The sequence below is a fragment of the Anomaloglossus baeobatrachus genome, chromosome 3, assembly GCF_048569485.1.
Source record: "Anomaloglossus baeobatrachus isolate aAnoBae1 chromosome 3, aAnoBae1.hap1, whole genome shotgun sequence".
In the NCBI taxonomy this organism is placed as follows: domain Eukaryota; kingdom Metazoa; phylum Chordata; class Amphibia; order Anura; family Aromobatidae; genus Anomaloglossus; species Anomaloglossus baeobatrachus.
Genome location: NC_134355.1, coordinates 562,688,142 through 562,715,660, shown reverse-complemented (window position 1 = coordinate 562,715,660; position 27,519 = coordinate 562,688,142). Strand labels below are relative to the sequence as shown.

At 51.3% G+C, this 27,519-nt stretch overlaps 1 protein-coding gene across 3 annotated transcripts in view; it reads right to left on the bottom strand.

Moving 5' to 3' along the window:
* Positions 1 to 27,519, bottom strand: part of GIGYF2 (GRB10 interacting GYF protein 2) — a 308,508-nt gene that overhangs the window by 19,325 nt on the left and 261,664 nt on the right. For all 3 annotated transcript variants that reach the window (XM_075340885.1, XM_075340887.1, XM_075340886.1), the window contains 2 exons: positions 10,352 to 10,576; positions 1,560 to 1,756 (listed from right to left, as the gene is read on the bottom strand). In XM_075340885.1, coding sequence (XP_075197000.1) covers positions 1,560 to 1,756; positions 10,352 to 10,576 — 422 coding nt within the window. The remainder of the gene's footprint in view (positions 1 to 1,559; positions 1,757 to 10,351; positions 10,577 to 27,519) is intronic.

Sequence of the window (27,519 nt, the reverse complement as noted above, 5' to 3'; positions counted from 1 at the left end):
GCCTGCATGTTCCGAGTGGAATCGCATTCCACCCGGAACATTTAACCCCTTACATCTTGCTGCCAAAGTCTGGCAGCGAGATGTATATGCGCTCAGCCATGATTTTCACTTACCGCCGCCCCCACCAGAAGTCACGTGCGTGATCACGTGACTTTCGGTGGTTGCCATGGTAGCACAGGGTCATGTGATGACGCCTCTAGCTATCATGAGTCAGTTTCACTCGGCCCGGAGCTGAATGAAACAGGAAGTGACCATATCTGCTGTTTACAGCTCTGTAGCTGTGATCACCAGATAGTGCAGAGCGATCACATTGTTGATCCATGTAGTCCCCTAGGGGGACTAGTAAAATAAAAAAAAAAAATAAAAAAACCTAAAACGTTCAAATCACCCCCTTTCACCCCAATGAAAATTAAAGGGTTAAAAAAATAAAAAAATATTCAACACATATTTGCCCGATGTGCCCGATCAAAATATAAAATCAATTAACCTGATTTGTAGACGGCGTAGTGGCAAAAAAATTTCAAATGCCAAAATTACGTTTTTTTGTCGCCGCAAGTTTTACACAAAATGCAATAACAGGTGATCAAAACGTAGCATTTGCGCACAAATGGTATCAATAAAAATGTCAGCTTGAGATGCAAAAAATAAGCAGTCACTGAGCCATAGATCCCAAAAAATGAGAACGTTACGGGTTTTGGAAAATGGCGCAAAACGTACGCCACTTTTATTGGACAAGCTTTTGAATTTTTTTTAATCCCTTAGATACAAGTAAACCTATTCATGTTTGGTGTCTACAAACTCGCACCGACCTGAGGCATCACACCCACTCATCAGTTTTACCATATAATGAACACTGTGAATAAAATATCTCAAAAACTATTGTGCGATCACACTGTTTTTGCAGTTTTTCCACACTTGGAATTTTTTTGCTGTTTTCCAGTACACTATATGGTATAACCTTATAGTTTCATTTAAAAGTACAACTCGTCCTGCAAAAAACAAGCCCTCATATGGCAAGATTGACAGAAAAATAAAAAAGTTACGGCTCTCGGAAGAAGGGGAGCAAAAAACAAAATCGCAAGAACGGAAAGTGCCCGAGGGCTGAAGGGGTTAAAAGGGAACCAACCAGCAGGATTTTTATATATAAAGTAAAGCCAGTGCTATACTGGTACCTGGATGCTGAATGTAAGCATAGCTTTTGTGGGTCCGGTATTGCTGTCTATCTGCCTGCACCGGAATTAACGAAAGGGGGAGGAAGGCCAGGAAGGCAGACAGGGACAGGAATACACAGCAAGACCTGACCCACATATTCCCTTCTTGTTGCACCGGTCAATCAAATAGCAGTGCATTGCTGGAACTTCAGTTGCACACATTTCTGAAATACAACCTCCAATCTCAGAATAAAAGGTATGGTTACATTCAGCATCCTAGCACCAGTATAGCACTGGCTTTACTTCATATATGACAATCCTGCTGGTTCATTCCCTTTAAGGGGAACTCCACTGAATTAGCACATTGTGTGAAAAGATGAAGATTAAAACAGATGGTAAAACATTCACCTAGCATTGCTCTTGTTCTTATTGGCAGTGTTTCGGGGTGCCACCACTTTGACCGCATCATCCCAGAATCCACTACATGTCTTGTTTTCTGGGCTACTCCAGATGCTGCTTACAGAGTCCGACGACCACTGAGGGCTCAGATTGTTGTTGAGGTTGCCCCACACAGAGTTTACAGAGCTGCTATTGCAGGTGTTCACCTTAAAAAAAAAAAAAAAAAAAAAAAAAAGAAAGAAAGAAATAATTTTCAAAGTAAAAAAAGAAATTCTAATTCATCATTGCTTTTGCACTTTTTTCTGAAGTTAAAACGGTTCTATTAGTGACTCAGTTTGCCCCTTTCTTTTACATTAGCTTTACTAGTTGTGTAAGTTTCTCTATCGCTTCATTGGGGGACACAGGAAACCATGGATGTATGCTGCTGGCACTAGGAGGTGACACTATGCAAATAAAAAGTTGGCTCCTCCTCCGTAGTATACACCCACTGACCGGAGCTGAGAAGATCAGTTTTTGCTTAGTGTCCGAGGAGGTTGGACACGCAGGGGCTGCTCTCAGCCCCTCAGGTTTGTATTGTTGTGTTTTATTAATGTTTTCCCTTTGTTTTTCAGACACAGCTCGTCGGGCGACAGGGTGTAATCGCTCACCCTGCTCTCCCACATAGAGACCGGTCGCACAGAGTGGGGTCCGTCCGCCACTACTGTTGTCTTCCGTGTCTGTCTGGCAGTGTACCCGGCCCCTCCAACACAGAAGAGTGTTCGAGGTGCATCCGCAGTGAGGAAAAGTGCAATGTCGTTGATAAAGGCGGAGGGTCCTGCCCCCCTCCCCAAACTCTCTCGCTCCCGAGCCTGATTGTGGGGTAGGAGGACGAAGACCGTACCTGGGATGGAGAGGTACCCCTCCGGTCTCCCTTCGACTTTGCCCGGGACGACTGTCGAGATGTCTTCGCTCGCCTTCCAGGATGGATCCATGATCACCTCAGGACAAGCTGGGACCTTCAAGATAAGTACTCTGCACTCCCCCCCTCCTTCTTCCCCATCCTGGGTCAGGGGTGGAGGGATCCTGTTCATATAATCCACACAGCTCCTTCTCCACTTGGGTCAGGGGGTCCTGATATCTCCCTCAGAGCCATCCACCTCAGGCCCTTCTCTAGCCTCTCCCCGGTAGTGTGGCCTCCCTGCGCTCCCCCGATCGGCCCCCTGCGCTCATCCTCGGCCGTGGCGTTCACGAATTGGCGTCCCCTCCGGCGGCCTACCTTAAAAATTTAGCCCCCGGCTCCATTGCGGCCTCCTTCCCCATTGCGCCACACCCCCCCTCCAGCGTCTCGGCCTCTCAGGCATCTGTGCGCCTTCCAAGCCACACCCCCAGCTAGGAATTCTCCTGTTCGCGCGGGCTTTTCAAACGCTGGCCCGCCTCCTCCGTCGCGGGAGCTCCTATCCCTGCCATCCTGCTTCCTCGTGCAGGCACCGCCCCCCTCCTTCCTGGCGCCTGACGTCACTTCCCGGCGCCGAGACCTCCGGGGGACGTCATTTCTGCCTGCCCTTCCAGCCCCACTGACCAAGCCTCCCTGCTTGGTAAGTAGCGCTGCCGCCGCCGCAGCTTCAGCGCTCCCCGCAGGCAGCCAGAGCGATTCAGGGCCCAGCGCGCACTCGCAGCCAAACACCTTCTCTGCACTACCTGCAGCCAAGCGCCCCCTGCGGTCACCACTGGCCTCTCCTACCTGCTCCCAATCTCTGCAAGACGGATTAAAAAAAAAAAAAAAAAAAAAAAAAGGACGCCTTTAGCATGCCTCTACACCCGTTTTCCTCCTATTTGTTGGTAGCACTATTTGCTACCATAGGCATCTACTCCTGATCCCAGAGTTGAGCTGTCTCCCCTGTTACCCATATAATATGTCTACAGAGCTACTTCAGCCCAGGAGTATTAGCTACCTCATACTACTGCATGCCCAGATTCCCCCGCTCCTACAAGTGCGGGATAGCACCCTTCTACACGCACGCTCGGCTGGGGACCACCGGCTCTGTGTCAGGTCCCCCTTCTCCAATGTACAGTCCCTGACCTACCCATTGCTAGGAGTACTCCAGTGTTCTGTGGTCCTGTCCACTTCCACTGTCAATGTGTCTCGTGCTCCTGCCTACTCTCCTGTACCCACTATCTAGCGTGTCAGTGTTCCTTATGTACCTATCTACCGCAGGGTGAGTGTTTCTTTGACCTGTCCACTTTTTATGTCAACCTGTCCACTATCCAGTGTGCCAGTGTCTCCAAGTACCTATCCTCTACCCAGTGTACCAGTGTTTTTTCTACGCACCGGTCTACTACACCAGTGCGCTAGTGTCTCCAGGTTCCTGCCCTCTATCCAGTGTGTCAGTGTCTTCATGTACCTGTCCACTACTCAGTGTGCCATTGTTTTCTCTCTGCCCTGGTCTACACCAGTGTGCCCGTGATCTCCACCTGTGTGTCAGTGTCTTTACGCACCTGTCCACTGTCCAGTGTGCCTGTCTTTTCTATATGCACTAGTCTTCACCAGTGTGTAAGTGTCTCTATGTAACTGTTCACTATCCGGTGTGCCAGTGTTGTTCTACGCACTGGTCTACACTGGCATGCCAGCGTTTCTCTACGCACCGGCCTACACCAGTGTGCCAGTGTTTATGTACTAGTTTTCATCGGTGTGCTAGTGTTTCCTCGTACTTGTCCACTATCCAGTAGGCCAGCGTTTCTCTAGGCACTGACCTACTCCTGTATGCCAGCGTTTCCCTGTACCTGTCCACTCTCCAGTGTGCCAGTGTCTGCATCATGCCTGTGTGCTCCAATACCAAGGTGCTTTTGGGATCCTGCCCGCTATTCCGTGGGCCAGTGTTTCTACATGCATTTGTTTACTCTGGTGTACCAGTGTTTTCACAAACCCTTACACTACTCAGTGTAACAGTGTTTCTATGCGCACCTGTCTACACCACTGTAACAGTGTTGTTGTGAACCTACCCACTGTTTAGGGTGTCAGGTTTCTACTTGCACCTGTCAGTTTCAGTGTGCTAAAAGTTTTTCTATCAACCTGTCCACCATTCAGATTGACAGTTCCATAGACCTGTACACTTGCTTGTGTGCCAGCGTCTCTATATGTCGGTCCATGTTCCAGGGTGCCAGTATCCACTATCCAGTGTTTCTCTATGCACCTACCCACCATTCGGTGTGCTAGTGTTTCCAGAACATGCCCTCTATCTTGTGTGCCAGTGTTTCTGTATGCACCTGTCTACTACAGCGTGAGAGCGATTTGATGAGCCTGCCTACTATCCTATGGGCCAGCACATATCAGAACCAGAAGCCGAATAGAGCAATAGGCTTGAGTGCCTTGTTCAGCTTTTCCGCTCATCTTCGACTGAGGCGAGAGCTCCATCCAACACTGCCCCATGATGCGGCACGCCAGCAGCTTTCACATTCAGTGCCAGTATTCAAGATTGATGATCCTGCCCGCTATCCAATGGGCTAGCGTTTCTCCAGACCAGAAGCTGGATACCCTAACAGGTATGTGTTGCTCTGCTCACGACCCAGTGAGTCGAACAGACTACCTCACCTGGTGGATCATGTATCTCCATCTTCGACTGAGGTGAGGACCGTGGTCTCCATGGACCCCTAACGTGGTACGGCAGCAACTGTCATTAAGTTGCTTCCCAGTGACCCGAGGCTTTCTCCTACGTCAAACCACTCATTCAGGTAAACAGGAGGTAAGCCATGGTCCTCTGGCCAGTTCATTGTCTTCTTTCTGCAGCAGTTATTTACTCAGTTCTCAGCGATCTGCGTCCATCTCCTTCCTCACACCATACGTGTAACGTGATCTCAGGGTAAGGTAACACGCGACCTTCTGACTGGTCGGGTGATTCACTCTCTGCAGCAACCACGGACCCCATGACGCAGCACAGCAGCAGCAGCTCTCATTTGGTCGCTTCCCAGTGGCCCGGGACCTTCTCTTACCTCACACCATTCATATAAGTTAGCCACGAGGTAAGGCTTTTCTCTCTTGACCGTGCGTTGGCTGCGTCGTTTCTTGAAGCAGCAGTCATTTTGGTTCTCAAATGAGGTACAGCTCTGTCTGCTAACCAGTATGTTGTCCGTTTTACTTCCTGCCACCTTCCTCGGGTGGTTCATAGTACTTCTGGTATCCGCCTATTCTTTGGCCTAGACCAGCCTTGGCTGCGCCCTCCACTAGGGTTCCGGCCAGGTACTGTATAGGTTTAAAACCATAGGTCGTTACTTACATTCTCTCTCTTTCAGATAGAGATCAGATTTCCTCAGTCCCTTCACAGTCAACAGATGAAGTTAAGAACCAGACACAGGATCGTCGAACCAGTATTGATTCTACGGAGGACCAGTTTCACCAAGGGACTTCTAGTATCCTGACGGCCCAGTCATTGGGCTCACTCTTCCGGACAAGCTGTAGGTTTCAAAAATTGTCTTTGTCTACCTTCCGCAACAGAATTCTTCAGGGAGCCCTGAATGCTCAGGCCACTGGGTGTTTCCACCCGAACACTCAACACTACAGCGAGTGGTCCCCGGCTGATCTGCCAATCTTCGCTAACGCCTAGACATGACCTGCTTCAGTTTCAGGCCAAGGGGGGGTCTTCATTTCCCCTGTCCCGGGACTGCCTCCCTTTACCTCTCTCGTAGCCATTCTAGATGGCTCTTGGAGATATGTTAGATCTCTCCGAAGTCTCCGCCATACCAAATTCCACGACCACTCTCCACCGCTTGGTCTCAGATGCTTGTGCACTTTTCTAGCAGAGTTCCTGCCAGACCATTTGAACTCACATATTCTCGGTCATTTCTTTCCCTTCGTCGTCACTTCTGGTTGTGACGTGGTGACGCGTTTTATAATAATAATATTTTACTCATTCTTCCGTCACTCTTCCATTTTCCTTGCCACCTTTCCAAGGATAGGCGTCACTCCTCTGGTCTGCTAGCGCTTAGGCCGGTGACATAGCCCGAGCCCTTCCTTGAGTCACCCTTGAAAGGGTTCTTCCTCCTCCCATTCCAGGTCATACATCCCAGGTCTTGTGCCTTTTTTTTTCATTCGCAAGAGCCCTCGCCCATAGGGGGTTCTCCTTCCAGTAATTAACTTCAATGGTCATCTAGTACCCGATTCCAGAGTTCGAGTTTTCCCAGTCACGCCATTGTAGATGCCCGGACTCCCTTCTCCTGTCTGTCACGTCATAGTGGAAATTGGTTATTGGATTTCCTTGGCTCTTTAACCTTCTCGTTTTTCTCCGGACGTCACAAGTTCTCCGGACCTCTTCTATACACAGGGGAATTATCTCCCGTATTATTTCCCCGCCCGTAGGCTGTTTCGTCCACTAGGGTCAGATCACTTCCCTCAGGTGCTGTGTAATCAACAGGTCAAGTTCCCCTATGGCGGAATTCCCTTACACTCTTCTCGAGTATCTCGGTTCCCCTGCACCATATTAGGCAGTCGGTTTTCCCCTTTAGTCATCCTGCGGCAGTAAAGGGCCAAGGCTCCGTTGGGCTTCGCTTACCTGGCACCTACCTCTACCAGGTGCCCTAGTTCTTCGCTCATTATTCCACTCTCGAACGTAGTACCATGGCCTGGCGGGCTTTTTTCCCTTAGCCCGACCTATTGCTGTCAGTCGCCTTAGATTCTTAGCTTTCTTAGGTACAGACCTCAGAGGATGCAGTTTTTCCATGATCATCCTAATCCCCCGCACACGCGTTTTACACTAGTTCTTAGTACTCCCTAGTACTCTAACTCTTCACCCTATACTTCGGCTCCTGGCCGGGTAGGGGTTCCCTACGGTGTCTAGGACCAGGTTCCGGTCACAGAATCTCGTCTCTACTTACCCTGTTTTCGGGTCTTACTCTTCCCCACCCTTGGGGACTGCTTTAGGACGTCCCATGGTTTCCTGTTTCCCCCAATGAAGTGATAGAGAAAAGTAGATTTTGGGTACTCACCGTAAAATCTCTTTCCCGGAGCCTTCATTGGGGGACACAGTTCCCGCCCTTTTCTAAGACTTCAGTGGATCCGGAATGTTCTTGATTTCAAGCTTCTCCTCGTACTGCTTTTACACAAACTGATCTCCTCAGCTCCGATCAGTGGGTGTATACTCCTGGGGAGGAGCCAACTTTTTATTTGCATAGTGTCAGCCTCCTAGTGCCAGCAGCATACACCCATGGTTTCCTGTGTCCCCCAATGAAGGCTCCGAGAAAGAGATTTTACGGCGAGTACCCAAAATCTACTTTTTTTTCAGCATTATGTGTAAGGTTTTGTCCAGATGCATCAGCCTAATTCTTTGAGGACATTTTTGTACCATTGTACTCTGCTTGTAAAGTACAAAATCACAAAGAAAATCTGTCTAGGGGCCTCTTTCTGACATACGAGTCTGATCCATGATTTTCACAGATAGTACTGATACGTAAGATAATCTATGGAGCTGTTCACACATTCAGTTTATTTCCTCAGCCAAATGCAAGGAGTCATGTACGATATTGAGCCGAGTGTCAGATCACACTCATCAATGCACGTCTATGAGTCCATGGAAAAAAACCACAAATCTGACAGAATTTGGGTGCCATTTGTCTGTTGTCTGTTGTCTAAATAAATAAATAAATAAAGCAAAACTAGGAGAAAACAAACAATGCTTTAATTTGTGTTATATTTACCAAACATTGAGCGCCATCATGAGCAACTTAAAAAAATAAAATAAAATAATGCAAATGATGAACTGCAATGCCCTGCACATGAGGTAAGTGACATAGTGAATCAGGAGAACTATACTACATTTCTAATTGGAGGCATTTGCTAATATTCTTATTACACCTATTGGGATAGGATCTTGTAGGATGGGAATACCCCTTTAAAGCACCACTCCAGTGTTTTTTAGTGGGTTATTTTAGCACAGGAGTGGCACTTTAGATGCAAGTACCCTGCCCCACTTATATCTCACCTTCCAGCAGTTTCATCCTTTTCGGTGCCACTCCGGTCCCGTGGACAGTGGTGCTATCTTTTGCCCGAACTTCTGACTGACGGGAAGTCAGAAATTCTGTCACTAGCTCCCAATTCATCTCTGCGAGCCAGAAGAGGCTCTCAGAGTTATGAGTTGTGACGTCCGGCTGCTACATGAAACACTGAAGCGGCCGGCCGGTCACAAATCCCTGGAGACCGACCAGAGCTGTGGAGCCGCAGGAGAGTTGCTTAATGGGTTTTTCCAGAAATATTTTCTTATGCACAGTGACTTGCACTACGTGTAAATATTGTACTTTGCGTTAATCACTTGCCCCTGCTCCAGCGAATCCTCTGTGGCTCTGCTCCAGTCATTGTCAACAAGATGCATGTGACTGCTGCAGCCAAACACTGGGCTGAGCGGTCTACATTAGCATTACTGTGGAGCTCAGTGATTGGCTGCAGCAGGGATGTGCAGTATAGCCACAACGTCCCCTCTGCAGGCTTTTAATGACTGGAGCAGCGGCAGAGAAGAGTCACTGGAGCAGAGGAAGGTGAATAATGCAGAGTTTGATATTATCAAAGACAACAAGTCATTGCACACTGGAAAAAAAATATATAGATATTCCCAGACAACCTATTTAATATCACTTATAAATGACATCCTGCGGGATTATAAAACCTGAAAGACTAATTAGGGTACTTTAACACTTGCGTTGTTTTCCTTCAGTCGCAATCAGCCGTTTTGGAAAACAGCAGAATCCGTTAACGGATTCCGCTGTTTCCCAAAGACTTGTATGGATGACGGATTGTGCCAGAAGTACCTGCGTTGCTTCCGCTGGCCGACGCTGCGTTGCTTCCGCCGAACTGAAGGAACGCAGCATGTAACGTTAATTGCTTGCGTTAAAATGATGCCGAGCGGCGGATTCAGTTACATCCGTCAATAGTTATAATGGATCCCTATGGTGGCGGATTCCGTTGCAAAGTGCTTTACAACAGAATCCACTGCTGGATTCCGTTAATTTCTATGGAGCATGCCCAGAATGAAAAAAATGGAAAAAAAAACAAAAACGGAGCCGACGCATTCCGTTAGACGGACGCCAAACGGATGCAACGGGTCTGTTATTTCACAGGAATCAGCTAACGGATTCCTGTGAAATAACTGACCCGTTGCATCCGTTGACAACACAAAAATAACGGATGCGTCAAAACAACGCAGCAACGGACCCAGCGGATTCAGCCCAACGCAAGTGTGAAACTAGCCTTACTTATAACGGATCGGTTATTTCACAGTAATCCGTTAGCTGATTCTTGTGAAATAACGGACCGTTGCATCAGTTTGGCATCCGTCTAATGGAATCCGTTGGCTGTTTTTTTTCTTTTTTCATTTTTTTTCATTCTGGGCATGCTCAGTAGAAATTAGCGGAATCCAGCTGCGGATTCCGCTGTTAAGCACTTAGCAACGGAATCCGCTACCATAGGGAACCATTATAAATTTTAACGGAACCAACAGAATCCGTTGGTTGGCATCATTTTGACACAAGCATTTAAAGTTACATTCTGCATTGCTTCCGCTCGGCGGAAGCAACGGAGCGTCGGCCAACGGAAGCAACGCAGGTACTTTTGGCACAATCCGTCATCAATGCAAGTCTATGGGAAACAGCTGAATCCGTTAACGGATTCCGCTGTTTCCCAAGACAGCGGATTGCGGGGAAAAAAAAAACAAACGCAACTGTGAAAGTACCCTTATATAGCACGGTGCCGCTCACACAAGTACATAGAAATGAGCAAATAAGGAGCACAGTGCAGGCGACCGCTAAAAACTGAATTTACAATGTTAACATACCGCAGTACTTACAATTGGAGCTGGGGCAGGTGGAATTGTAACATTCGCAGGCCGGCTACGACCTGCCTGTTGCTGCTGCTGTTGCAGTTTTTGCATTTGCCTGGCCTCCTCCTGTTGAATCTCAAGGAGAGATTTGGTGCTGATGGGAGGTTTCACTACATTGCCCCAACCAGGAGCCTTCTGCTGCTGTTGCTGCTGCTGTTGCATAGACTTCAACTCTTGCTGTAGTCGCCTTTGCTGTATTATATAAAACAAAACCTGTAACATTACTCTATGACTGGCTTATTAGATATTTCTTGTATAACACACTTAAAAGGGAATCACCAGGTTTTTGCTATGAAATCCAAGAACAGCATGATACCCTGATTCCAGTGATGTGGCTGCTTGCTGTCATTTTGATACAATCACTGTTTTCTCTGCTGCAGATCTAATGCCCAGAATGCTGAGATCTATATAACCCATCCTTCACTACTGATTTTTGCAGCTTCCTGTTTACACTGTGCATAGGCAGAAAGCTCAATCAGTGGTGGAGCAAGGCTACACAGCCATTGACTAGGAAGCATGATTAGGGATGATCAAATACCTCAAATATTCGGCTTCGCGAATATCCGACGAATAGATCGCCACTATGCGAATATTCGATGCGCAATGTAAGTCTATGGGAAGCCCGAATAGTTGTTATTCGGGTTTCCCATAGACTTACATTGCACATCGAATATTCGTGAATAGTTGAATAGCGGCGACCTATTCGGCAAATATTCGCAAAGCCGTATATTTGAGGTATTCGATCATTCCTAAGCATGAGACACCTAGTCCTGTAGTGATAATCTCCTGCTAATAAAATACTGATTTTACTGAAACAGCAACACACAGCCTAGAAAGTGACAAATGGCTGGATTCAGACATTGGCATCATGCTGCACTCAGATTACATAACAAAAACCTGCTGACAGATTCTCATTAAACGGTAGTTCTCATGATTGTTCTTCACAAGCACCTGAAAAGACTGTGCTCTTGAATGATTAACAGTTCGGAGTAACAGTGCTTTGCACTGCTGGCCCAAAACTGTGCAATAGAGGGGCGCAGGTGAACTGAAGATAGCCAGATCAAGTCATGAACTAATGGAAAGATTCCTTGCCTATGAAACTTGCCACCGTTGAGAATGGGGAAGGTTTTATTTTAATAAAATGGTAAATGACAAAGTTATTTATTTTTACAAGTACTTTGTATTTTTACCCATTTACAAATGAGAAAACCTAATTTAAATGGGAACCTGACAGCTGATGCATGCTGCTCAGTTCATGGGCCCCGGCTGTATGAACTCCGCCAGGTATGTTTGACTCTGAAATGCTGCGGCGTTGCAGAGAAAAAAAAAAAGAGAATTTTGTTACTTACCGTAAATTCTTTTTCTTATAGTTCCGTATTGGGAGACCCAGACCATGTTTATCCATGGGTGTTTAGCTTCTGCCTCTGGAGGACATACAAAGTACTACACTTAAAAGTGTAGCTCCTCCCTCTGAGCTTATACACCCCCTGGTGAGCCAGTCCTAGCCAGTTTAGTGCAAAAGCTGAAGGAGAATAGCCACCCACAAGTAGAACCGAGTAAGAACCGGAACAACCGGAGACTCTGTCCACGACAACAGCCGGTGACAACACACGGAACAAGAAAATTGCCAACAGGCAACAGGGAGGGAGCTGGGTCTCCCAATACGGAATTATAAGAAAAAGAATTTACGGTAAGTAACAAAATTCTCTTTTTCTTCATCGTTCCTTTGGGAGACACAGACCATGGGACATTCCAAAGCTGTCCCTGGGTGGGAATAAACAGAAAAAACTAAGAAGTAGGCAGAGCCTAACTTCACAAGTGGGCGACAGCCGCCTGAAGGATGCGTCTGCCCAAGCTCGCATCTGCCGAAGCATGAGCATGCACTTGGTAGTGCTTCGAAAAGGTATGCAGGCTAGTCCAAGTGGCAGCCTGACAGACTTGTTGAGCCGTAGCCTGGTGCCTAAAAGCCCAAGAGGCACCGACAGCTCTGGTCGAGTGTGCTTTGATCCCCGGCGGGGGAGGCACCTGAGTACTCTGGTAGGCGTCCGAAATGGTCGATCTAATCCAACGGGCCAAGGTCGGCTTAGAATCAGAGAGACCCTTGCGCCGCCCTGTGGTTAGCACAAAAAGAGAGGTGCACCGCCTAAGCGCTGCGGTGCGAGCCACATAAATCCGGAGAGCACGCACCAGATCTAGAGTATGCAGCGCTTTCTCAAAGCGAAGAACAGGGGCCGGACAGAAGGAAGGCAAGGAAATATTCTGGTTAAGGTGGAAGGGAGAGACCACCTTAGGAAGAAAGTCCGGGGTCGGACGGAGAACTACCTTGTCTTGGTGAAAAACCAAAAAAGGTGACTCCGAGGAGAGCGCAGCCAAATCAGAGACTCTGCTGAGAGAAGTTATGGCAACTAGAAAGGCCACCTCTTGAGAAAGACGATACAAAGAAACCTCCCTAAGAGGCTCAAAGGGGGGATTCTGCAATACCGTGAGGACCAAGTTAAGGTCCCAGGGATCCAAGGGCCGCCGATAAGGCGGAATGATGTGAGACGCACCTTGCATGAAGGTGCGGATCTGAGCCAGCCGGGCGAGACGCCGCTGGAACAGCACTGATAGAGCAGAGACTTGTCCCTTGAGAGAGTTGAGGGACAGTCCTAGCTGCAGACCGGACTGTAAAAAAGACAGAAGGGTCGGCAACGAAAATGACCAAGGAGAATGGCCGGAAGAGCGACACCAGGACAGGAAAATTTTCCAAGTCCTGTGATAGATCTTGACGGAGGAAGACTTACGGGCCCGAGTCATAGTGGAGATGACTTCAGGAGGAATACCAGAAGCCGTCAAAATCCAGGACTCAAGAGCCACGCTGTCAATTTGAGTGCCGCAGAAATCGGGCGGAAAGAAGGGAATTTTGTTTACTTACCGTAAATTCCTTTTCTTCTAGCTCCAATTGGGAGACCCAGACAGTGGGTGTATAGCTACTGCCTCCGGAGGCCGCACAAAGAACTACACTTAAAAGTGTAAGGCCCCTCCCCTTCTGGCTATACACCCTCCCGTAGGAGTACGGATTCCTCAGTTTTAGTACCAAAGCAAGAAGGAGGAAAGCCAATAACAGTTTCAAAAACAAATTCAATCCGATAACAAGATCGGAGAACTTAAGAAACAACATGAACAACATGTGCACCCGAAAAACGAAACCCTAAGAACAAATAGGGCGGGTGCTGGGTCTCCCAATTGGAGCTAGAAGAAAAGGAATTTACGGTAAGTAAACAAAATTCCCTTCTTCTTTTTCGCTCCTAATTGGGAGACCCAGACAGTGGGACGTCCAAAAGCAGTCCCTGGGTGGGTAAAAAGATACCACATGAACGGGCTGTCAGACAGCCTCTTCCTACAGGTGGGCCACCGCCGCCTGAAGGACCTGTCTACCTAGGCTGGCATCTGCCGAAGCGTAGGTATGCACTTGATAGTGTTTGGTAAACGTGTGCAGACTCGACCAGGTAGCCGCCTGGCACACTTGCTGAGCCGTAGCCTGATGCCGCAATGCCCAGGACGCACCCACGGCTCTGGTAGAATGGGCCTTCAGTCCAGTTGGAATCGGAAGCCCAGCAGAACGGTATGTGTGAAGAATTGGTTCCTTGATCCACCGCGCCAGGGTGGATTTGGAAGCTTGCGATCCCTTATGCTGACCAGCGACTAGGACAAAGAGCGCATCAGAACGGCGTAGAGACGCCGTGCGAGAAATGTAAATCCTGAGTGCTCTCACCAGGTCCAACAGATGTAAACCCTTTTCAAATTGGTGAACTGGATGCGGACACAAAGATGGCAAAGTGATATCCTGATTGAGATGAAAGGAAGAAACCACCTTGGGAGAAAACTCTGGAATTGGACGCAGTACTACCTTGTCTTGGTGAAACACCAGGAAGGGAGATTTGCAAGATAACGCCGCTAGCTCGGACACTCTTCGAAGAGACGTGACCGCCACAAGAAAAACTACCTTTTGTGAAAGCCGAGAAAGGGGAACCTCTTTCAAAGGCTCGAAAGGCGGCTTCTGGAGAGCAATGAGAACCTTGTTCAGATCCCAGGGTTCCAATGGCCGTCTGTAAGGAGGAACGATATGACAAACTCCTTGGAGAAACGTGCGTACTTTAGAAAGCCGTGCCAAGCGCTTCTGAAAGAATACGGATAGCGCGGAGACTTGACCCTTAAGCGAGCTAAGCGACAAACCTTTTTCCAACCCAGACTGCAGGAAGGAAAGAAAAATTGGCAATGCAAATGGCCAGGGAGAAAACCCTTGAGCCAAGCACCACGCTAAGAATATCTTCCACGTCCTGTGATAGATCTTAGCTGAGGATGGTTTTCTAGCCTGTCTCATTGTGGCAACAACTTCATGAGATAAACCTGAGGCCGCTAGGATCCAGGACTCAATGGCCACACAGTCAGGTTCAGGGCCGCAGAATTCAGATGGAAAAACGGCCCTTGAGACAGCAAATCTGGACGGTTTGGTAGTGTCCACGGTTGGCCTACCGTGAGATGCCACAGATCCGGGTACCACGACCTTCTTGGCCAATCTGGAGCGACGAGTATGGCTCGATGGCAGTCGGACTTGATTTTCCGGAGAACTCTGGGTAACAATGCTAGAGGTGGGAACACATAGGGGAGTCGGAATTGCGACCAATCCTGAACCAAGGCGTCTGCCGCCAGCGCTCGGTGATCGTGAGACCGTGCCATGAAAACTGGGACCTTGTTGTTGTGCCGTGACGCCATCAGATCGACGTCCGGCGTCCCCCAGCGGCAACAGATCTGCTGAAACACGTCCGGGTGAAGGGACCATTCTCCTGCGTCCATGCCCTGGCGACTGAGAAAGTCTGCTTCCCAGTTTTCCACGCCTGGGATGTGAACTGCGGATATGGTGGACGCTCTGCTTTCCACCCACGTCAAAATCCGCTGGACTTCTTGAAAAGCTTGGCGACTGCGTGTTCCCCCTTGGTGGTTGATGTACGCCACCGCCGTGGAATTGTCCGACTGAATCCGAATCTGCTTGCCTTCCAGCCATTGTTGGAAGGCTCGCAGGGCAAGATAGATTGCTCTGATTTCCAGAACATTGATCTGCAGGGTGGACTCTTCCTGAGTCCACGTCCCCTGAGCCCTGTGGTGGAGAAACACCGCTCCCCACCCTGATAGGCTCGCACATTGTAGAGGGCGCAGATGAAACTGCGCGAACGGGACTGCCTCCATTGCTGCTACCATCTTTCCTAGGAAATGCATGAGGCGCCTCAGTGAGTGCGACTGGCTCTGAAGGAGAGATTGCACTCCAGTCCGTAGCGAGCACTGCTTGTTCAGTGGAAGCCTCACTATCGCTGAGAGAGTATGAAACTCCATGCCAAGATAAGTCAGAGATTGGGTCGGGGTTAGATGAGACTTTGGAAAGTTGATAATCCACCCGAAACTCTGGAGAGTGTCTAGTGCCACCTTCAGACTGTGTTGGCATGCCTCTTGAGAGGGTGCCTTTATAAGCAGGTCGTCTAGATACGGGATGACCGAGTGACCCTGCGAGTGCAGAACAGCTACTACTGCTGCCATGACTTTGGTGAAGACCCGGGGGGCTGTTGCCAGACCGAAAGGTAACGCTACGAACTGTAGGTGTTCGTCGTGTATGACGAAGCGTAGGAAACGCTGATGCTCTGGTGCAATCGGCACGTGGAGATACGCATCTTTGATATCTATTGATGGTAGAAAATCTCCTTGAGACATTGAGGCTATGACGGAGCGTAGGGATTCCATCTGGAACCTCCTGACTTTTACGTGTCTGTTGAGCAACTTTAGATCCAGGACGGGTCGATACGATCCGTCCTTTTTTGGGACCACAAACAGATTGGAGTAAAAACCGTGACCTTGTTCCTGAAGAGGGACGGAGGTCACCACTCTTTCCGCCTTTAGAGCGGCCACCGCCTGCAACAGAGCATCGGCTCGGTCTGGTGGTGGAGAAGTTCTGAAGAAACGAGTTGGCGGACGAGAACTGAACTCAATCCTGTACCCGTGAGACAGAATATCCCTCACCCAACGGTCTTTGACGCGTGACAGCCAAATGTCGCCAAAGTGGGAAAGCCTCCCACCGACCGCGGGTGTGGGAATCGGAGACCGCAAGTCAGGAGGACGCCGTCTTGGCAACGGTTCCTCCGGCTGTCCTTTTTGGGCGTGACTGAGACCTCCAAGAATCTGAGCGTCTCTGGTCTTTTTGAGTCTTTTTTGACGAGGCGAATTGGGACCTGCCCGGTCCTCGAAAGGACCGATAACCAGACTGACCCTTCCTCTGTTGGGGTTTGTTTTGTCTGTGTTGCGGTAAGGATGAGTCCTTACCCTTGGAGTGTTTGATGATTTCATCCAAACGCTCTCCAAACAATCGGTCACGAGAAAAAGGCAAATTGGTTAAGCACTTCTTGGAATGAGAATCTGCTTTCCAATGTCTCAACCACAGGGCCCTACGCAAAACAACGGAGTTGGCTGACGCCACTGCCGTACGGCTTGTAGCGTCAAGAACAGCATTAATCGCGTACGACGCGAATGCCGCCATTTGCGAGGTCAATGGTGCTACCTGCGGGGCAAATGCACGTGTGACTGAGTCGACTCGCGCAAGCCCGGCTGAGATAGCTTGGAGTGCCCATACGGCCGCAAAAGAAGGCGCTAATGACGCTCCAATCGCTTCATAGATGGATTTCAGCCAGAGCTCCATCTGCCTGTCAGTGGCATCTTTAAGTGCCGCTCCATCTTCAACTGCAACCAAGGATCTAGCTGCAAGCCTGGAAAATTGGAGGATCCACTTTTGGACACTGGGTCCAACCCTTGACCACCTCAGGGGGAAAGAAGGGAATTTTGTTACTTACCGTAAATTCCTTTTCTTCTAGCTCTTATTGGGAGACCCAGACGATTGGGGTATAGCTACTGCCCTCTGGAGGCCACACAAAGCACTACATTAAAAGTGCAAGGCCCCTCCCCCTCTGGCTATACCCCCCCCGTGGTATCACGGGTTCTCCAGTTTTAGTGCCAAAGCAAGAAGGAGGAAGCCAATAACTGGTTTAAACAAATTAACTCCGAATAACATCGGAGAACTGAAAAACCGTTCAACATGAACAACATGTGTACCCGCAAACAACAAAAAAACATCCCGAAGGACAACAGGGCGGGTGCTGGGTCTCCCAATAAGAGCTAGAAGAAAAGGAATTTACGGTAAGTAACAAAATTCCCTTCTTCTTCAGCGCTCTATTGGGAGACCCAGACGATTGGGACGTCCAAAAGCTGTCCCTGGGTGGGTAAATAAATACCTCATGTTAGAGCTGCAAAACAGCCCTCCCCTACGGGGGTGTCACTGCCGCCTGCAGGACTCTTCTACCTAAGCTGGCATCCGCCGAAGCATAGGTATGCACCTGATAATGCTTGGTGAAAGTGTGCAGACTGGACCAGGTAGCTGCCTGGCACACCTGTTGAGCCGAAGCCTGGTGACGTAATGCCCAGGACGCACCCACGGCTCTGGTGGAGTGGGCTTTTAGCCCTGAAGGAACCGGAAGCCCCGCAGAACGGTAGGCCTCTAGAATTGGTTCTTTGATCCATCGAGCCAGGGTGGCTTTAGAAGCCTGCAACCCCTTGCGCGGACCAGCGACAAGGACGAAAAGTGCGTCGGCACGGCGTATGGGCGCCGTGCGGGAAATGTAGATTCTGAGTGCTCTCACCAGATCTAGCAAACGTAAGGCCTTTTCATACCGGTGAACCGGATGAGGGCAAAAAGAAGGCAAGGAAATATCCTGATTAAGATGAAAAGAGGATACGACCTTAGGAAGAAACTCCGGAATGGGGCGCAGCACAACCTTGTCCTGGTGGAACACCAGGAAGGGAGCCTTAGATGACAGAGCTGCCAGCTCAGACACTCGCCGAAGCGATGTGATCGCAACAAGAAACGCCACTTTCTGCGACAGCCGAGAAAAGGAAACTTCCTTCAGAGGCTCGAAGGGCGGCTTCTGGAGAGCAACTAGTACCCTGTTCAGATCCCATGGATCTAACGGTCGCTTGTACGGGGGCACAATATGACAGACCCCCTGCAGGAACGTGCGCACCTTAGGAAGACGTGCTAGACGCTTCTGAAAAAACACGGATAGTGCCGAAACTTGCCCTTTAAGGGAGCTGAGCGACAAGCCCTTTTCCAACCCCGATTGCAGGAAGGAAAGAAACTTGGGCAATGCAAATGGCCAGGGAGACACTCCCTGAGCAGAGCACCAGGACAAGAAAATCTTCCACGTTCTGTGGTAGATCTTAGCCGAATTCGACTTTCTAGCTTGTCTCATTGTGGCAACGACTCCCTGAGATAATCCAGCAGATGCTAGGATCCAGGACTCAATGGCCACACAGTCAGGTTCAGGGCCGCAGAATTCTGATGGAAAAACGGCCCTTGGGACAGTAAGTCTGGTCGGTCTGGCAGTGACCACGGTCGACCGATCGTGAGATGCCACAGATCCGGATACCACGACCTCCTCGGCCAGTCTGGAGCGACGAGTATGACGCGGCTGCACTCGGATCTGATCTTGCGTAGCACTCTGGGCAAGAGCGCCAGAGGCGGAAACACGTATGGGAGCTGAAACTGCGACCAATCTTGAACCAAGGCGTCTGCCGCCAGAGCTCTTTGATCGCGCGACCTCGCCATGAATGCCGGGACCTTGTTGTTGTGCCGGGATGCCATTAGGTCGACGTCCGGCACTCCCCAGCGGCGACAGATTTCCTGAAACACGTCCGGGTGAAGGGACCATTCCCCTGCGTCCATGCCCTGGCGACTGTGGAAGTCTGCTTCCCAGTTTTCTACGCCTGGGATGTGAACCGCGGATATGGTGGATGCTCTGTCCTCCACCCACATTAGAATGCGCCGGACTTCTTGGAAGGCTTGCCGACTGCGCGTCCCTCCTTGGTGGTTGATGTATGCCACCGCTGTGGAGTTGTCCGATTGGATTCGGATCTGCTTTCCTTCCAGCCACTGTTGGAAGGCCAGTAGAGCAAGATACACTGCTCTGATCTCCAGAACATTGATCTGAAGGGTGGACTCCTGCGGAGTCCACGTCCCCTGAGCCCTGTGGTGGAGAAATACTGCTCCCCACCCTGACAGACTCGCATCTGTCGTGACTACTGCCCAGGATGGGGGCAGGAAGGATCTTCCCTGAGACAATGAGGTGGGAAGGAGCCACCATTGTAGAGAGTCTTTGGCCGTCTGAGAAAGCGAGACTTTCCTGTCCAGGGACGTTGATTTCCCGTCCCATTGGCGGAGAATGTCCCATTGAAGTGGGCGCAGATGAAACTGCGCAAAGGGAACTGCTTCCATGGCTGCCACCATCTTCCCTAGGAAATGCATGAGGCGCCGCAAGGGATGCAACTGGCCCTGCAGAAGAGATTGCACCCCTGTCTGTAGTGACCGCTGCTTGTCCAGCGGAAGCTTCACTATCGCTGCTAGAGTATGAAACTCCATGCCAAGATACGTTAGTGACTGAGTCGGTGATAGGATCGACTTTGGAAAGTTGATGATCCATCCGAAAGACTGTAGAGTCTCCAGCGTAGCATTCAGGCTGTGCTGACATGCCTCCTGAGAGGGAGCTTTGACCAATAAGTCGTCTAGGTAAGGGATCACCGAGTGTCCCTGAGAGTGCAAGACTGCTACCACCGCCGCCATGACCTTGGTGAAGACCCGTGGGGCTGTCGCCAGACCAAATGGAAGAGCTACGAACTGAAAATGGTCATCTCCTATCACAAAACGTAGAAAACGTTGATGTTCTGTAGCAATTGGCACGTGGAGATAAGCATCTTTGATGTCTATTGAGGCAAGGAAGTCTCCTCTGGACATTGAGGCAATGACAGAGCGGAGGGTTTCCATCCGGAACCTCCTGGCGTGCACATGTTTGTTGAGCCGTTTTAGATCCAGAACAGGACGGAACGAGCCGTCCTTTTTTGGAACCACAAAGAGATTGGAGTAAAACCCTTGCCCTTGTTCCTGAGGAGGGACTGGGATAACCACTCCTTCCGCTTTTAGGGAGTCCACCGCCTGCAGCAGAGCATCTGCTCGGTCTGGACGTGGGGAGGTTCTGAAGAACCGAGCTGGAGGACGAGAATTGAACTCGATTCTGTACCCGCGAGACAAGATGTCCGTCACCCACCGGTCTTTGACCTGTGACATCCAAATGCCGGAAAAGCGGGAGAGCCTGCCCCCGACCGGCGATGCGGAGGGGGGGGGCTGGAAGTCATGAGGTAGCCGCTTTGGAAGCGGTACCTCCATTTGCTTTCTTGGGGCGTGTGTGAGTCCGCCACGAATCTGAGTTTCTTTGCGTCCTCTGAGTCCCTTTGGACGAGGTAAATGGTGTCTTGCCCGAACCTCAAAAGGACTGAAACCTCTGCTGCCACTTTTTCTGCTGAGGTTTGGATGTTCTGGGTTGTGGTAAAGAGGAGTCTTTACCCTTGGACTGCTTAATGATGTCAGCCAATGGCTCGCCAAACAGTCTATCTCTAGACAAAGGCAAACTGGTTAAACATTTTTTGGAACCAGCATCTGCTTTCCAGTCCTTTAACCACAAGGCTCTGCGCAAAACTACCGAATTGGCGGACGCCATTGAGGTGCGACTGGTAGATTCTAGGACCGCATTGATAGCGTAAGACGCAAACGCCGACATCTGCGTGGTAAGGTGCGCCACTTGCGGCACTGCTGGATGCATGATAGCATCCACTTTTGCTAAGCCAGCTGAAATAGCCTGGAGTGCCCATACGGCTGCGAATGCCGGAGCAAACGACGCGCCGATAGCTTCATAGACAGATTTTAACCAAAGGTCCATCTGTCTGTCATTGGCATCTTTAAGTGAAGCGCCATCCTCCACTGCAACTATGGATCTAGCTGCAAGTTTGGAAATCGGGGGGTCTACCTTTGGACACTGTGTCCAGCGCTTGACCACCTCAGGGGGGAAAGGGAAACGCGTATCTTTAGATCGTTTAGAGAAACGCCTTTCTGGGTGAGCGTCGTGCTTCTGGATTGATTCTCTGAAGTCAGAGTGATCTAACAAAGCACTCAATTTACGCTTGGGATAAAGGAAACGAAACTTTTCCTGCTCCGCAGCCGCCTCTTCTGCTGAAGGGGCTGGGGGAGAAATATCCAACAGCCTATTGATGGCTGAGATAAGGTCGTTTACCATGGCATCCCCATCCGGGGTATCCAGGTTGAGAGGGGTTCCAGGAGTGGATTCCTGATCACTCTCATCAGACACATCACAGGGAGACTGATTGCGCTGAGACCCTGAGCAGTGTGAAGACGTCGAGGGTCTTTCCCAGCGAGCTCGCTTAGGGTGGCTGGGGCCATCATCTGAGTCATAATCCTCAGCTTGTGAAGCCGGGGACCCCCCTGTGGGCTGGATACATTCCAAGTAAGGGGGACCTGAGGACAGAGGCCTCGCCGTGCCCAGAGACTGAGCCCCATGCATAGATTGCAAGGTCTCAAGGATTTTTGCCATAGACACAGACATATTATCTGCAAAAACTGCAAAGTCCGTCCCTGTCACCGGGGCAGAACTTACAAGCGTCTCAGCCTGGGTCGCTACCTCTCCTGACTCCGGCTGGCGAAGCAGCACCGGGTCGGAGCATTGCACACAATGGGGGTCATCGGAGCCTGCTGGTAGATTAGCCCCACATGCAGCACACGCAGTATACACAGCCCTTTTTGCCTTGGCCGCCTTGCGTTTTGAGGATGACATGTTGCTGCTTCCACAGAGCGATCTGGGATATGCAGCCAGAAGCGCACCTCACAGTGCAAGAAATACAATAACTATATATCTGTACCCAGTACACTGATACACAGTGAGGCACTAGAGGGACCAGCACAGAAAAATCGCTTACCGCCCGCTTAAAAAGCGGGTGTGTGGTCGCCAGATAGCCCCTAGTCCAGGTCTCCCAGAGCCTTGCGTCCTTCCTCCAGCCAGGCATGCATGTAATGGCTGCCGGCGTCTCGAGAGAGGAAGGGGGGCGGGCCCTGGGCGTTCCTGGCCAAGAGCGGGAAGCCTGCTTCCCTCTGTGCCAAGTGAGAGGGCTGGAGCATGTAAATCAGGCTCCAGCCCTCGTCGCTGCTAGCGAACAGCGTCTCTCCCCTACCCTGAATGACAGGGTGGGGGCGGGAACGAAACGGAGCTGCCGGCGTCCTAGGCCCAAAAAGCCGGGGACTAAATTTATAACCGCCGCCGCCGTAAAAGCGCGGACGGCGGATCCCCGGCGCACCACAAGTCACAGCAGCGCCGCCCGGTCCAGAGGGGGTCGGCGCTGCGTTCCCATACACAAAAAAGTCCCCCAGTAATCTGTAGGGACACCAACTCCACGTTGCGGTCCCCGGCGCACTACAACACCCAGCCAGCCCGGAGTGTGTCTGTGCCTGCCGGGGACACAGAGTACCTGTATGATGCAGGGCCTGTCCCTGATCGTACTCCTGCTCCGTCTCCATCAGGTTCTAATGGGTCTGTGGATGGAGCCCGGCATCAGAGCTGAGAGGCCGGCAGGATCCCACTTCCACAGAGCCCTACAAGGGGATGTGGAAGGAAAACAGCATGTCAGGCTCCAGCCCTGTACCAGCAATAGGTACCTCAACCTTACAACACCATCCAGGGGTGAGAAGGGAGCATGCTGGGGACACTATATGTGTCCTCTTTTCTTCCATCCGAAACAGTCAGCAGCTACTGCTGACTAAAATCTGTGGAGCTATGCATGGAATGTCTGACCTCCTTCGCACACAAAGCTAAAACTGGAGAACCCGTGATACCACGGGGGGGGTATAGCCAGAGGGGGAGGGGCCTTGCACTTTTAATGTAGTGCTTTGTGTGGCCTCCAGAGGGCAGTAGCTATACCCCAATCGTCTGGGTCTCCCAATAGAGCGCTGAAGAAAGGGTAGCGTGTATCTTTAAGCCGTTTAGGAAAACGCCTTTCAGGATAAGCGTGGGGTTTCTGGATTGCGTCTCTAAAGTCAGCGTGGTCCAGAAAAGTGCTTAATGTACGCTTAGGGTATCTGAAATGGATTCTCTCGTGCTGCGAAGCTGACTCCTCTACAAGAGGAGCTGGTGGGGAAATATTTAACATCTTATTGATGTTAAATATAAGATCATTAACTATGGCGTCACCATCTGGTGTATCTAGATTGAGAGCGGTCCCAGGATCAGAATCCTGATCAGTTACGTCCGCCTCATCACCCATAGATTCATCTCGCTGGGATCCTGACCATTGAGATGAATGTGAAGGCCCGTCATAGCGAGCCCGCTTAGGCTGCCCGGGGCTATCGTCCGAGTCAGAGTCTTCACCCTGAGGTGTAGATGCCCGTCCCGGAGCTTGGAGCTGAGGGGGACCAGGGGGCAATGATTGCACAGTGTCCGTGGCCTGAAGTACAGGCCTAGCTCGCAATGTGTCAAGAATTTGTGACATAGTGAGAGACATTCTGTCAGCAAAAGCTGCAAACTCAGTTCCTGTCACCTGGACAGCATTCACAGGTGGTACACCCTGGGTCACGTCCAGCAGAGGTCCCGACTGTGCAAGCGCCGCAGGGGCCGAGCACTGCACACAATGGGGGTCCGTGGAGCCTGCCGGTAGAAAAGTCCCACATGCGGTGCAGGAAGCATATAATGTCTGTGCCTTGGCACCCTTGCGTTTTACGGACGACATGCTGCTGGCTCTCTGCAATGTGAGAGAGTCTATAGCCAAAGGGCGACCAGCGCTATGTAATACCAAGTATTTGTAGAAACAAAATACTAAGAATACTACTGGCACAAGAGGGGGTGAGCCCTGAGGGCTGCTTACCGCCCGCTGAATAGCGGGTAAGAGGCGCAGAATTCCTTGTCTGGGTCTCCCCGGCTCCCCTCTGCAGCTCAGCGTGTCAGCAGGAATGGCTGCCGGCGTCTGTGGAGAGGGGCGGTCCGTGGGAGTTCCCAAACAAAAGTGCGGGAAACAGTGTCCCCTCTGTGCCTATTGTGAGGGCTGGAGTATGTAAAAACGACTCCAGCCCTCAGCGCTGATGCACTGACCAGCGTCCCGCCCCTCTCCTGACTGGCAGGTCTGGGGGCGGGAACGAACGGAAGCAGGCCGCAAAAGCCGGGGACTCGAGTTATCAGCGCGGCCGCCGTAAAAGCGCGGGCCGCGCTGAAGTCCCCGGCGCACCACAAGTGCCAGCCGCGCCGCAGTCCCAGCGGCCGGCGTGACCGTTCCCAGAAGTGGCCAGCGTCCCGCCCCTCTCCTGACTGGCAGGTCTGGGGGCGGGAACGAACGGAAGCAGGCCGCAAAAGCCGGGGACTCGAGTTATCAGCGCGGCCGCCGTAAAAGCGCGGGCCGCGCTGAAGTCCCCGGCGCACCACAAGTGCCAGCCGCGCCGCAGTCCCAGCGGCCGGCGTGACCGTTCCCAGAAGTGGCCAGCGTCCCGCCCCTCTCCTGACTGGCAGGTCTGGGGGCGGGAACGAACGGAAGCAGGCCGCAAAAGCCGGGGACTCGAGTTATCAGCGCGGCCGCCGTAAAAGCGCGGGCCGCGCTGAAGTCCCCGGCGCACCACAAGTGCCAGCCGCGCCGCAGTCCCAGCGGCCGGCGCGACCGATTCCTAGAAGTGTGCCTGCTTCAGCGAAGCTGAATGAGGCCATGGCACAAGCGCCGTAGCGCTGATGTCCCCCGGCGCACTACAACACCCAGCATGCTGCGGTGTGAGCGCCAAATGCACGGGGACACAGAGTACCTTGAGGAAGCAGGGCCATGTCCCTGATGTACTCCGCTCCATCCAGCATCTTCTCCAGGGGCTGTAGATGGAGCACGGTCTCAGTGCCTGGAGACCAGTAAATCCCACTTCACCCAGAGCCCTGTAAAAAGGGATGGGGAAGGAATCAGCATGTGGGCTCCTGCCGCCGTACCCGCAATGGGTACCTCAACCTTACAAACACCTCCGACATACAGTGGGGTGAGAAGGGAGCATGCTGGGAGCCCTGTATGGGCCCTCTTTTCTTCCATCCGACATAGTCAGCAGCTGCTGCTGACTAAAAACAATGGAGCTATGCGTGCGTGTCTGACCTCCTGCGCACAAAGCTAAAACTGAGGAATCCGTACTCCTACGGGAGGGTGTATAGCCAGAAGGGGAGGGGCCTTACACTTTTAAGTGTAGTTCTTTGGGCGGCCTCCGGAGGCAGTAGCTATACACCCACTGTCTGGGTCTCCCAATTAGGAGCGAAAAAGAAAACGGACCTTGCGAGAGCAGGTCTGGACGGTCCGGAAGATGCCACGGCATCTCCACAGAACGTTGGAGCAGGTCCGGATACCAAGCTCGCCTGGGCCAGTCCGGTGCAATGAGGATGACTCGACGGCCCTCCATTCTGATCTTGCGCAGGACTCTGGGCAAGAGAGCTAGAGGGGGGAACACATAGGAAAGACGAAACTGGGACCAGTCTTGAACCAGAGCGTCCGCAGCGAAGGCCTGAGGATCGTGGACGCGAGCCACGTAAACCGGAACCTTGTTGTTGTGACGGGATGCCATTAGGTCCACGTCCGGAGTGCCCCACTTGCGGCAGATTGACTGAAACACTGCCGGGTGCAGAGACCACTCGCCACCGTCCACGGATTGACAGCTGAGATAATCTGCCTCCCAGTTTTCTACGCCAGGGATGTGGACTGCAGATATGGTGGACTTGGAGTCCTCCGCCCATTGAAGAATGCGTTGGACCTCCAACATTGCCAGGCGGCTGCGTGTCCCGCCTTGGTGATTGATGTAGGCAACTGCTGTCGCGTTGTCTGACTGGACTCGAATGTGCCTGCCCGCCAACAGGTGGTGAAAGGGTAGGAGAGCTAGAAACACAGCTCTGGTTTCCAGCACATTGACTGAAAGGGCTGACTCGGACAGAGTCCAAGTGCCCTGAGCTCTGTGGTGATGTACTGCTCCCCAGCCGGATAGGCTGGCATCCGTGGTGAGAATCACCCAGGACGGAGCCAGGAAGAAGAGGACAGGGAGAGGGGTCGAAGCCACCACTGAAGAGAGGTCCTGGTCCGTGGCGACAGAGCCACTAACCTCTGTAAGGAGGAAGGCCGCTTGTCCCAACAGCGGAGAATGTCCAGCTGCAGAGGACGCAGATGGAACTGGGGAAAGGGAACTGCCTCCATGGAAGCCACCATTTGACCCAGCACCTGCATCAGGCGCCTGAGGGAATAACAGCGGGGCCTCAGGAGAGAGCGCACTGCTAGCCGGAGAGACTGCTGTTTGATTAAGGGCAACTTCACAAGTGCCGGCAAAGTCTCGAACTGCATCCCTAGGTACGGGAGACTCTGGGTCGGAGTCAGAGTGGATTTGGGAAGATTGACAATCCACCCGAATTGGGCTAGGGTGGCGAGAGTGAGCGAAACACTCCGCTGACAGTCTGCGCTGGATGGACCCTTGACCAGAAGGTTGTCCAGATAAGGAAGCACTGCTAACCCCTGGATGTGCAGGACCGCAATCACTGCCGCCATGACCTTGGTGAATACCTGAGGGGCCGTGGCTAACCCGAAGGGGAGAGCCACGAATTGGAAATGATCCTCTCCTATCGCAAAACGTAACCAACGCTGATGTGACACTGCGATTGGCACATGTAGATAGGCATCTCTGATGTCGATGGACGCCAGGAACTCCCCTTGGGTCATAGAGGCAATGACTGATAGCAGAGACTCCATGCGAAAATGCCGCACCCGGACATGCTTGTTGAGAAGCTTGAGATCCAGGATGGGCCGGAAGGTACCGTCCTTTTTTGGAACTAGGAAGAGATTTGAGTAAAAACCTCTGAACCGTTCCTGAGCGGGAACTGGGACAATCACTCCGTTTGCCTGCAAGGACGCCACAGCCTGCGAGAAGGCCGCGGCCTTGGAGCAGGGGGGTGTTGAGAGAAAAAATCTGTTTGGAGGGCTGGAAGAGAATTCTATCCTGTAGCCGTGAGATATGATGTCTCTCACCCACTGATCGGAGACCTGCTTTAACCAAGCGGCACCAAAGTGGGAGAGCCTGCCACCGACTAAGGACGTGGCTGGAGCGGGCCGTGAGTCATGAGGAAGCTGCCTTAGTGGCAGAACCTCCTGCGGTCTTCTGCGGACGCGCTTTTGGGCGCCAGTTG